At 32.8% G+C, this 13,346-nt stretch overlaps 2 protein-coding genes across 3 annotated transcripts in view; one reads left to right on the top strand and one right to left on the bottom strand.

The window, feature by feature from the left end:
- The window catches only part of LOC107442150 (very long chain fatty acid elongase 4-like), a 24,986-nt gene extending 17,910 nt beyond the window's left edge, over positions 1-7,076 (top strand). For both annotated transcript variants that reach the window (XM_043056393.2, XM_043056394.2), the window contains 3 exons: positions 1,359-1,467; positions 3,244-3,380; positions 5,973-7,076. In XM_043056393.2, the coding sequence (XP_042912327.1) occupies positions 1,359-1,467; positions 3,244-3,380; positions 5,973-6,128 (402 nt within the window). In that variant the 3' untranslated portion in view covers positions 6,129-7,076. The remainder of the gene's footprint in view (positions 1-1,358; positions 1,468-3,243; positions 3,381-5,972) is intronic.
- Positions 1-13,346, bottom strand: part of LOC107442153 (very long chain fatty acid elongase 4-like) — a 122,381-nt gene that overhangs the window by 59,681 nt on the left and 49,354 nt on the right. The gene's annotated exons all lie outside the window — the stretch shown is intronic.

The following is a 13,346-nucleotide window of genomic DNA, read 5'->3' as shown; positions in this document are numbered from 1 at the left end:
CGATGATATTTCTTTTCTCGCGTTGGCAACAGTTTTCATTTTTAATTGATAGGCTTCGGCGCGCAAGAGCACGTAGTGAGCATCATATGGCTAATCTATATTATATAAAACGCTAATGCGTTTTAATCGATAGGCTTCGGCGAGCAAGAGCACGTAGTGAGAATCATATGTCTAATCAGGTGAATTCTCATCGAATTATCGAAACATTTCTCACAAAATTATCTTCATCGAAGCCGATGCTTTACATCCGGCGTTCAGTACTATTTCATACTGTTTTACAACACATGGTTTTAGCCCTTTGGTGGGAAAGACTTTAAAACAAAACTTACAACAGTCACTTTTCTCAACAACTGAAATTTAGAATAGTGCGATTAAGAAAAATAGGTGAACTGTTTGCAATTTCAAATTAATATTGAAATGAACAGGTTTAGAATTTTCTACAGTGAAAAGTTTTAGGAACTTCAGTGTTCAAAAAAGTATACAAAAGCTAGACGTTGAGAACGTATCCAATGAGCGAGTAAAGCGAGCATCGGATTGCAAAGCAATCCGAAATGAACTGCGAAAGCAGTTCCGAATGCTGGCGAGCGCAGCGAGCAGCGGGCGAAGCCTCCTAGTTTATTGTATTTTGATATGATAATAGCATGCAAATAATGCTTTTCCAACGAATGCTTTTTTTCTAAAAATTGCATTGTATTGAAAAAAAGCTCACCTCTTCTGATAAGTTTTTTGATTTATCACAAGGTTAATCACCTGAGAGACTAATTGATGTAGTCTATATGTTATAGTCAATGAAATTATTCGGTTAATCTTAATAACCGTCAGCTATTACCATCATTACTCATTCTCATTCATTACTCATTCATTACTTTAAGCTTAACATATAATATTATTGCAGTTACAATGATGTAAAAAGTTTTATTGCGTAAGCTTTTAAGTAATCCTCTCATTATCATAAATTTAAAGAACACTATTTAACCCCTTGCTTACGGTGTATCATGTTTTACCATCACATGTGGTCCATATAATGTACCAGCCGCGAGAAAAAGGTTAATTTCATTTGAATAATTATTCAATTGCATTTAAAATAGGACTGAACGACCCGTATAGAATGGATGTCAAATTCAATTAATTATGACAGTGGAGCTTATTTACCGTTTTGTAATTTTTTTTCTGGGCTGTTTTTCTCTTTCAACAGTTAGTCTGAACCCATCAACAGCTTATTTGAGAAAATTAAATTCGTTCTTTTACTATTATTTCCTTTATATTATTATTTTGATTTGATTCTGTTTAAAAAAATTATGTTCAACAAATATATATTTTTCTCTATTATTGATTATAATTTTCTATTCATTTCGTAGTTGTTTTTCGTTTTGAGGAAAAAATGGCGACAGATTTCATTCCTACATGTTTTTCATCATGGTTCTGTCGTCTTTTTATGTTGGTTGGGAATTTATTTAAAACATCGTGGTAAGGATCACTTTTCATGTATTTAAAATATTATGCATTTGTTTGTGTGTACATTTTTCGATTCCTGGATGCTTCGTGACACACAAATCCACATTTTTAAATAGGACGAACGATTTCTGGAATATGACAAAATCACAAAAAGGTGTCCTTAAAACCGAAAATAATGTGCTGCACCAGTTAAGCGCGTACATACAGCTTGGACACAAATCTTTATTTGCGGTACGCAGGACGTGTATATTCGTTGCGTAAAGTATAAAAATTATCATTCATTATTAAAGTTCGAAATTTCAATTAAAAGGAAGGAGAATATTGTTTGCGGTATGCGTCTTTTATACTACCATTCTAACTTTAAAGGTTGTAAGCTACTCCATCGAGAAAAGAATCCCCTTCTATTAGGCAAGAAAAGTGAAATCCTTAAGGAGACACCTGGTGTACGGCCTGCCGCTTTGTATAACAGAGCGAACAGAGCAAAAACCAGCGACAATATCACAGTAAAAGGAATTGGAATTTTCGAATTATTTTCGTTCTCTGTGTGTTTTTATTGCTTTTGCATATAATTATTATTTGTATTTCATTTTTGTGTTTGCATTTTTCCTATAATGCAAAAAAATTAAATTTCTCGCTCAACTACTTAAAACATTACTAACAATATGGACAAAAATAATTTATTACTACAATATAACGTGTATTACTCTTTCTATTTTAAGAAACTTAAAAGCAATAATTCAATAACTGTTATGTAGAAGTTTGATAACTCCCGAAATTCATTCATCCGATCAAATTATGCTCTCATACATTGCTGCCTTATTTGTCGTAACACTTAAAACACAAAATGGAAAGTCTTAATTGTTTTTGATTTAATATTATACGTTTTATTATTATACGTAATGTTATACGAACATACAATTTAAAGGGTCTTCAATAAGGGATTCAATGATGCGAACGACAGATACGAAATCAGACACTAAAAAGCACTTTCTCTAAATGAACACACTTCAAACTAAGGAAGTGACAGTAATTTTGAAAATTTGGTTCAGTTTAGTAAGGAATGTGGTTGAGGTTTGGATATCGTAATTCTCTATTTAAGTATTTCAGTACTTAGGTCGTGAAAACTTTAAGCAAAACAAAACACTTTCGTACACAATTGCGAAAGTCGTCCATCGAAAGATGTGCAGAAATAAATGGGATGTCAATAACTTATCGTTTTATTATTTAATTTACTATTAGTAAAAAAATTTAATTTACTATTGCTGAAATGCAAATCTTTGGATAATTTAAAGCTACTTATTAAAATGAAAAATTCCAGAACTTGAGGAGAGAATCATTCAATTTGTCACTGAAAAATAAAAATGTGAAAATTTAACTTCACTGAGAAATCGATAAGTAAAATTTACACCTAAACTTACAACCACTGTCTTCCTGATTTAACTAATAGATGTCGTATAATGGAATGAGGCCTTCCTATTTTGAGGAATCCAAACTCGTTCATTCAACAAAAAATGTTTGGTTTAGTGATAGAAAGCACGTGTCTGATTTCGCTTCATAAAATATCATCAGCACTGATTCATTAGAATATTTAAGGTTTTCCACCATTAAAACCAAATATCAGTACGTTAAAATCCAACAACTCAATCAAAAGTCATTTGGGCATTCTATTTTTTATTTTGCGTGCTGAACATTGTAAAAAATATTAAAGGTTAATTACTATGGAATAATTTCAGTCATAAAAAAGAAAACAAAGTTAAATGAAATAACCTTTTTGTCCATTTTGTGTAGGATTGTATTTAGCATTTGGAATGCCACTCAATGCATTTATTCACGTTTGCACTTATTCTTACTACACGCTGGCCGCATTTGGACCTCGTATGCAAAAATTTCTTTGGTGGAAGAAATACTTGACATTCCTTCAAGTTGTAAGTATAGCTGTTAAACAGTTAAGGGGAGATCTCCTATAAAAATTTTTAAGAGTTTTTTTTATGCATAGATCAGAGGGCTCTGGTTTTCCATGAAAATTTAAAATTACTCAATTAAAAGATTCGATATTTTTTGCAATAAAACAGGTTTGGTTTCGCAGAGTTAGTTTCCTTCATCAATTTGATCGTTTACCGTAGTAACTTTATCCATTAATTTGTATTTAATTTTTGGTTGCTATAAAAAAACTGGCTGAATGTTTCCTGTCAAAGAAATGATTCCGAAAAAGCCAGAAGAGCTCATTCATATACTGATGCTTTATAATTTAGTATTTATTGTTTTAATTGGATACCCAGATCGGACAGAGCTTTACATAAAGATTAAATAAAAACGTTTATAAATTGTGAAACAGCTAATTCGTTCAGATATCGATTTAAATATATTTATCGTAAGATATTGCGCAATGAGGAAGTATCGTAGTATTTTAATAAATCATCACGGTTTTTAGTTTAAAGCTTTTCGTTAGGAACATTAATCAAAATCAAAAATGTGATAATAGCAATACAAAGAAAGGATAATAAAAGAATGATAAGTACTAAATATTAAGGAAGGATTTTAAATAACATTAAAGGTAAACATCGTTAAACTAAGAGTAAAGAAATATATTGCTGTTAAACAACACCTTTTAAACCTTTATTAAATTTATTCTCCTGACATCCAACGAAATCTGGATCTTTATGTTAGTCAACAAGATCATACCACGTTATTTATCTGTACAATGAGCAAGGATCGTGAATGCACGCTCTCATTTGCATTTCTCATCAAATTTTTCTGCGCTATATTATTTTGAACAAATGTGATTCTTTTTGTTTCTAGAACGTCCCGCTACAAAGTGGTGTTTAGATATGCATGTAAAAGTTAGTATGAAAATATGAGATGAATTATATTATCGTAATCTGCATTATGGATAGATTATTAATATAGCATGCTTTCTGAAAACACTTTCAAAGTTAAATTACGAAATATTAATTGAAAGTGGGTCATTAAAAACCACTTTTGATTGAAATACGTTTTTATGAACTCTCTTTCGGGTGCGTGACGAAGGAATCTTGCAATTAAAGTTTCGATCACTCAAATCTGTTGTTCCTAATACAGATAAACACTTATTATCACCTATAAAAATTTAGACCACAAAATGATTAGGTGGAACGCTCATGTTTTAACTGGTGCACTCGGCTGGATAAAACTAACTGTGTCAATCGTTTCCTGACCGTTACAAGCATCATTTATCGCCATAATATCGCCAAATTTATTGATCAAGGAAATTTCGACTAGAAGTAATGAAATTAAATCTGGGGTTCTATGTCTGATGACTATACATGTTTCTTAATTGCAACAAACAGAACTTAGTGTCATCGCTCATCGAAATTGCGAGCACTTCGCGACCAGCAAAAGATTTCAAATTTATAAATTCACAATTATGCTTGACTTTAATGCTTGACTTTATGCTTGACTTTATGCTTGACGAGTTTCATTCGTGTTCAGGGTATTTCAAGCAACCTTATCTCTATACTATGAGTTTAATAATTTTCTGACTTCTACATTCAGAACCAATGCCGTCCCATTATCAACGAATAAGAATAATCTTCTATTCAACTTCGATAACTTTTCAAGTAGGTAGAGAACTCAGACTTCAACTGTGCCTGTCTTATTTTAACACGATTGATTTCGACATGATTCGAGCAAAATATATCGGGCAATCTAACGAAATTACTACCATTGCCCTCTTCCCTAACTGTTTTTAAAATCAAGTTTCGGTATTAACCGTCTTTGTGTGCTTAATCTGAGAACGCTTGTTTAAGGCTGTTTTTCGAAGGCTCCGTCGTAATATGAAATGCGAATTATATGCTATTTTTGAAACTGCTGTGAGTTTGTAACTGTTACTCAAGATTGTTTGGTCAAGTTTAGCCTATTTAAAGCTAGCGTTGTCTACGTGCTTATTTTGAAAATTGGCGTAAAACGCCAATATGGAGAATAGTCACAGTTTTCCAAGAGTGAAAAGCGTTTGTGGTCTAATTTTTTAATATTTAAGAACTAACTCCAATTACCTGGGCTCATAAAAATTTGCATAAACTCAGAGTATGCAGAGATATTGATAATTTTCATGTAAGTGGAAAAATGTTGCCCAAAAAAAGTTTAAAAAATAAAGCTTTATAACTCTCCAAAGCCCAGATAATTCTTTACAGTAAGATTACATATGTAGTTTAAAATCCTCGCATTTCTTCAAGTGTAAGGTGCGTTAGCTATGGCTTTTTTATTTCCCTTGCTGACTGGATTTCCAAAAACAGCGTTAAAAGATAGGACAAGTTAGTTATAACTTTTTACCGTCCGCCATCATTTCGCAACTACCACTTAGAGCTTTTGACTGAAAATGGCATCGCAATTGTAATTTGCTGACAGATTAAAATCTTCATCCTAAATTTCCCATTTTGGAAAAAGGTTGATACGTTTTAAATATTCTTTATTGACCAATTATTTAAATTTATTAATTATTTTAAATATGTAATAAATGGCTTCTGTTTTTGATATTTCAGGGTCAGTTCATCGTGGGACTTACTTTCATATTTTCGACTATTGCTCTTGGATGTGAAGAATTGGAACCCATTTTTATTATTGTCATACCATTCGGAATAACTCTTTTACTTTTATTTGTTAACTTTTATAACAAAAACTATGTTAAATCAGACTAAAAACAATTCATTACTTGGGATGTAATATTTCATTCTTTTATTTGAAATTAATTCATATAGGACATATTAATAAGCAATTATAAAATAATACGTAAAACTTATACTTAAAGGTATACATTTCTTTTATGAAAATACAACACTATCAAGCTATTCTATTATCTTCTCAGAAACTCAATTACTTTCAATATCCAGATTTTACGGAGAAAAGTGAAATGAATGGATTTTTAAGAAATGGGCGAGTTCTGTAAAACGGAATCAGTGAAGTCACTCTGAATGGTTAAAACGGATGACTTAAATTAAACGAATTCAATCCATTTCATTCTTAAATAGAAGTTTTTCCCAATTAATTTAAAAATTCTATTTCCCTAACTTACCCACATTCACTTTTAAATAATAAATTTTAAACTGAAGGAATATTAATGGTAGTTTTTTACTAATTAAACTGACGACAATCATAATTATTTGTCACCTTAAATTCATTATTGAAACTGAAGTTGAATACCAGTTGTAGGAAACTTCATATATTTCTCTCTTGCTATCATTATGCCAGCAATGGTTATAGTGACATAAATTATGATTATTATTATGATCACAAAAATAAAATTTTTTACGAGTAATATTATCATAAATTATGATTAGTTAAAATCAGGAATGCTTACTTTTATGATTGTAAATTATGATTAGTTAAAATCAGGAATGTTTACTTTTATGATTGTTTACTTTCGTGAATGTTTACTTTTTGGACTATTACACGAATCATCAACGATACTTAAAATGAATGCTGATGGTATCATATTTCTGCTTTAATGTTTCAGTTAGAAGTTATTTGTATGAAATGTTTTTGAGTATTTTGTAACAAAATTTTATTGCCGTAAAAGAGAGTTGAATGACTCCTTCTTGAAATAGAATGAGTAAAAATAGTTGTTAAATAAAACCTCTTAATTTATATGTTCTGTAATATTATTTTCTTAATCTGTATATTTTATGTATTTTGAATGGAGTGATAATTTACTGCAATCAATCATTCACAGATAAGTTTGAGATGCCTTTAGACCTAACTCAATTGTCAAAGAGGTAGGAAAAAAAATTCTAAATATGGTTGCTTTCTTTAGTTAATTTTCGCAAACAAACTGATTTTGGATATTTTGTCCACTCTTACCATGTAAAATGCAAAAACGTCACCCAAATATATTTTGAGATACAAAGTTTACAGTATTTAAGATTCTTAATTCATTTCTGACAAAATTATAGTAAATCAAACAATCCTGCAATCAGCAGTGTTTGAAAGGTAGCAAATCAATTGTCTGGAGTTTCTTCTTATTTTTTTTATTTTATCGAATTCTTTTTTTTGAGCAATTCTCATTAAAAGAGTTATTTTAGCATTACTTTTATCAGTTTAAACTGTAATAAAATTAAATTTAAAAAAATCTAATGATGCACAAATCTGCAATTTTAGATGAATGAATCAAGGCATCAATCGAACAACTTTATTGCTAAAAAGAATTGAGATCCATCGGAGTTCTAAGAATTGATCAAGTGCCATCTCTTAATCTAATTAATCCTTCATTTGATGCCTATTTTAAAACGTATTGTACGGTAAGACGTTCTCACATTTGCGGGGAAAAAAGACGACATGATAAAAATCAGAAGATTAAAATAAAAGATTTATTTTCCGGAAAAAGATACAGTCACAAAACTAAGTGACTAACTTAAAATAAATTAAAATACTAAAGTGTATAACACACTGAGTAGTAGTAGTCTTTCTTTCCTTATTTACGAAAAACTGGGCACCTGGTCCACGCAGCGGCCCCTATCCCATACATCATGAAAATATATATACAGTTGGATTAAAGACATTTTGTTTAGCAACATTGTGGTAGCTAATTCTAGAGGTCAAGCTCTTTGCTTGATAAATTAAAAACATTTTATAGTTTTAAAAATTACAATCAATTTGAATTTAGTCATTATATACAAGCATGATTGGAGCAATATACATTAGTCATTATATACAAACATGATTAGAGAAATACATTAGTCATTATAAACAACCATAATTGGAGAAATATACATTCGTCATTATAAACAAACTTGATTAGAGAAATATACATTAATTGTCATAGATATATGAATAGTGAAATTGATATTGAGCATTTAATAAAATCGAACATGTTGATAAAAATATAAACATAAGTCGTAATGTATAATCAGGAATATATTTCAGAAATTTTGCCAAACCTTAGTGACGCCATCTAGTGTAAACAACTTTAATTTTATTGAACTGAATTATTTTCTATATTTGTTATATTAAGCAGCGTAGTAATGGTAATACGAATTAGAGTTCTGATTTATAACGAAAAGTCCAAATTTAGGCAATAAAATGTTACTGTACAAGAGTGGTCTCACCCATGATCTTCTGCAATAGTCGGAGCACTTCTTCATTTTTTAAGAGTTCTTGTAGTTCTTTTACTATTGTTACCAATCTGTGAGCTAGTCCAGTTGTTGTGGATGGAATGGCACGAGGATCTCTCCTGCAGGGACGGGATTTGTACCCCGTGTAGTTAGCAGTGTGGGTTTCTCCACAGTAGCAACACTTAGGCTGTGAGTGGATATCCTTGTGGCACTCGTATGATCGATGCTTGGAGGCGCATTTCATACGTGTAGAAGGTGCCTCGTCCACTCTTCTCTTAAACTGTATTACGTTTTGTGTTTCGATGTCTAATTTCCCCAATACATGGGAGATATAACCTGTATAGAAACCAACTGGAAGTTCACGGATTAGAGCTTTTATATACTTGATTGGTAGCACTTTTACTGGAGTTGTGGGTGGGACTGCAGCTTCATTGGAATCCTCCTTGGATGGAGATATGTCGAAATCTGCTTTGGTTTCAGATAGTTGTCAGAAAGTGGCGGTATCTAGTGGTGATGAAGAGCAGCTATTAGTAGTCGTAATTAAATAATTATCATCAGTTTTTTTTACATTAATTTGTTTTCTCCTCCTCCTTTTCCTTTTTTTGCAGGAGGTTCTGTGATATTTTTGGTAATGCTTTCTGGGTCATAGGTCGACACTTCCAGCGTCTGTTCCTATCGTTGGCCTTTATCGTTAATTTCCATGGCTGTGTCATCAGCTGATGTAGTCGGCATTTCAGGCTTATTTGACTCTGGCGTGGGAAGCACTGATTACTTAATTATGTCCTCAGGAAACAGGTCTTTCTTTTTCTGCTTCAGGGCGGCAAGCACAAGCTCCGCGATGAGTGGTGGTTCCTCCCCAATCTCCATGGCAATTTTCAGACTCTTTTGAGTGTTGGAAATATATTGCTCTAGTTGCTCCTTCCTGTTGTTGTAGCTTTTTAAACATGTTGGTGGCGAAATCCATGCGTCGTCAGCTCACTAAAGTATCACCGCACGGGCCTTTCGGTCAACCACTTTCAGCCACATCCTTGATGATGATACGTAGCCATTGTAGCTCAAAGTGTGATTGAACTGTCAACTGAAACGGTAGGGAAACAGGAATTGAAAACTCAATTGCAGGCAGAAACGTTTACTTAATTTGCAGCATCTCAAATCGAAATTAGTGAATATCAGACATAATTGCAAATCAATTTTTCTCGACACAACAATGAATCATGTGAATTCGTGGTCCAAACTTTCACCTTCTTAAAATCCTAGAGCCATCCCCACTCGGCCAATCGATTAGTATTAGTGGTAAATACTTTGTGGTTTTACAGAGTTTATATATGCTGGGAAAAGTGGGCGATAACAAAAATGACATCTGTATCTTGCAGACGGTTACAGCTAATTTCCGAGAGCAAAAAAAAAATCAGGATGTGCTCGATGACAGATTTCAGGTTCGGTATTCCCTTCAATCTAGCGAACTCTACAGTACTCCCCTTCCAGTCTGTAAGACGTTTAGGCTCGGAATGGCAGTACAATTCTAACTTTCCTTCCTGACCTAGTAGCTACTTCTGTCTTTACCATGAGAGACTGATTGGTAGAGCCTGCAATTTCATCAGATAGAAAATAGGTTGGTTTTAATCTGCCGGTAGAAACACTAGATTTCTCTCCTTTAAGATCTAAAACAAAAAGTTTGCTAATTCGTGAAATTACTTTAAATGGGCCTTTATAGGGCTGTTCCAAAGGACGTCGGTCACTGTCTATTCTGACAAAAACGTGGATACAAGTGTGCAGATCTTTACTGATGAAGATTGGTCGAGTGACACCACGATTTCGAACTGTTGACACTGTTGTAGAATTTAACCAATTGTAGAATGAGTGACACTGTTGGTAAAACTACCATCCAGAGCTCAGTCAGGTGGCATTTAATTGCATTTTTCAAGCTTCTATGAAACCTTCCGATAGTTCCATTACACTCTGTATTGTAAGCTACTGTCCTGCTTTTCTGTGTTTCCTATAAACTTAGTCAACGAAGAAAAAAGTTTGGATTCGAACTGACGACCTTGATCAGTTGTGACATTCTCTGGAACGCTATCCAACCACTGAACGCTATCCATTCTCTGGAATTTAGCTATACAACCAGTAAAGAACGTTTCTGCAACTGTGTCAGCTGTCTGATTCTGCATTGGCAATGCCTCAGGTCACCTAGAAAAACGGTCAAAACATGTAAGTATGTACCTGTAATCTCTTGACGGTGGTAGAGGACCCACGATGTCTATATGAACATGCAAAAATCTGGCACTAGGAAGTCCATATTCTCCTAGAGGAAATTTCGTGTGACGTCCAACTTTAGATTTTTGGCATGAGAGGCAAGTCTTGCGCCAAAGCTTCATGTTTTTGGCCATGGATTTCCATACGAATCTCTTCCTGGTGAGGTCTAAAGTTACTCTTCCTTCGGGATGAGATAAGACATGAAAAGTCTGAAAAATACTCCAACGAAAGTCTTTAGGAATGTATGGTCTTATATCACCAGTCTTATATCAATGTGTAGCTTGAAAGTCAAATTTCTTTCCACGATTCAAAACAAGATGAGAAAGAATTCATATGCTCAAGGTAGTATTATACAACAATGTATATCTTTGCAATAAAGTTGTAAAAGATGAATATTTTCCATCAATTCTACGACAACTCATGTTGTATTTACTTTTTATTTCAAGTAGATTTTTTTTTCAAAATAAAGCATTGAAAAATTTGTCAAACTGCCTTTAAATCTAATTTTTTAAAAACTTATAACAGGAAGAAAAAAAAATTGAGAAGTGGATAAAAATAAAGCAAATTGCATATAAGTAATTTCCTTATACATTTCGCAATTATTGAGTAAATGTAAATAATACTTAAATCTCGAAAACCTTGTCGTACACAAATTATTTGAAGACAGGGAAATATGTAAGAAAAATTTACTTTTATATTAAGAAATTAAGATATAAATTTTAAAAAAATACACAGAGACATCAAAGTGAAGAATCAATTTTATTAATTTTTTTCCAATGCCCGACTGGAGAATGACCTTTCGTCAATACGTGTATTTGAAGGACAGATTTGTTGGTCACTCTTTCAGGGACACCATATTAGGTGAACCAACGTTGCTTTAGGACAGATAGTGCAGTAAGAATCAATTATAACACAGGGGAAGAAATTTTTTGTTGCATCTATGCAAATACTTGATCTTTCCTGATTCGCATGCGAGGATTTCAAATCTGAAATTAGAATTGCTTCTAAAACTACAAATTTGTTTTTGAAAATGGCATTTTTTAGTCGAAATGTACAAGTTAAAATTTTTTTATTTATAGCAGGGATTTTACCCGACCTCATAGCGCAGCGTGTTTCCCTTCCTTGCCTCCTTTGCCATCCGGCGCGACTTGTGGTGCTCCTTTTCGAGCGTGACTCGGGGCCTTGTGCCTGAGAATCCACCTTCTGCTTGACCTCAAATACTTTGCGGGTTCTTTCGTAACGGCGAGACATCAAATTCCTCGGCGTATGGGCATATTTGCCTGGGTCGCCCTAATTCAACTCCTTATAGCAGGGATTTGCGCAAATGTTGTGACGAACTTTTGGGGAGTTAGGGCATATGGTCAGGATTATTATATATATTATTATATTAGGTGGACCAGGAAGTAGTGTCCTTTCCACGCATAAAATATTCGTTAGTCTTAAAAACCAATTCATTTTTTTAAATCCATTTCGATTCATTTTCGATCCGGCATTAAAAGGTTGTTACTAACGAGGGTGAATACTTAATTGATTAAAAATAAAATCTTGAAAACAAATATCAATAGCATGGAAATGACATTACTTTTCGGTAAAAATAATTTATATTATTACTTATATAATTATCGGGAAGCAGCATTTATGAACTCCCTGTTTTATACAACGTTTTTAAAGTTGTATATAGACTAAAAATATAATTTTAAAAAAAATCTGTGACTTGGAGAGAGAATAGATTCGAAATAGAAATGTTGAAGTATCTGTTAAAAAATCTCATTCAACAGAAAAATACCACCCCGCAGTTTATGGAATGAATGTTCAGAAGGGATAAATAAAGCAAAAATTAGCATCAATGAAGCACAAATAAAGAAATGGATATATTGAAGTTTTGTCAGAAACCAAAAAGATCAGTAAAGTTACCGATGTTCAAACGAAATATGAATCTTTGGCAAAATATGTGGGATGATGATCAAAACCATGCCTACCATCTAATCCCTGAGATAAATTACCGTAAAATTTTTGGAAATTTCTACTTGAATTAATTTATCACAAACCATGGCACCCAGGGTACATACCAATCCAAATTTCACAATAAATCTCCCCTATGCAATAACTGCAAGGTTACTTATGACCTGGAGCATATACTGATTCAATGCCCTCTATTTGATAATATAGGAAAAGCAAATTTTCCGGCAAACCTGACCTATAGCTCTCTCAAACAACACTGGAGGATACCAGCTATGCAAAAGGGCATAGAACGAATAATCGAAAGCCACTTTAGCGCTGGCTTGCCTCCAGGGTCAGCTCTCCATCTGATAAAATTAATGACCTTGTACACCGAGTTAACTTTTCATCAGATCAAACATCTGCCTTTTACATTTTTTTGCATTTTTACATTTTTCGATACTTTGTTGATGGAGGTATCTTTTCATCTGTTTTGCAACCTTCATCTTATGTTCAGAATACCATGTTTTTTTGGGTTAACTTTTCATCTGATTTGCTATCTACATCTTGAATTCAAGTCACCCTTTATGTTCCTCATTGTAAATACTCATCTTCCCT

This window comes from Parasteatoda tepidariorum, chromosome 8, assembly GCF_043381705.1.
Source record: "Parasteatoda tepidariorum isolate YZ-2023 chromosome 8, CAS_Ptep_4.0, whole genome shotgun sequence".
NCBI classification, from domain to species: domain Eukaryota; kingdom Metazoa; phylum Arthropoda; class Arachnida; order Araneae; family Theridiidae; genus Parasteatoda; species Parasteatoda tepidariorum.
This window is presented reverse-complemented; position numbering and strand designations above follow the sequence as displayed.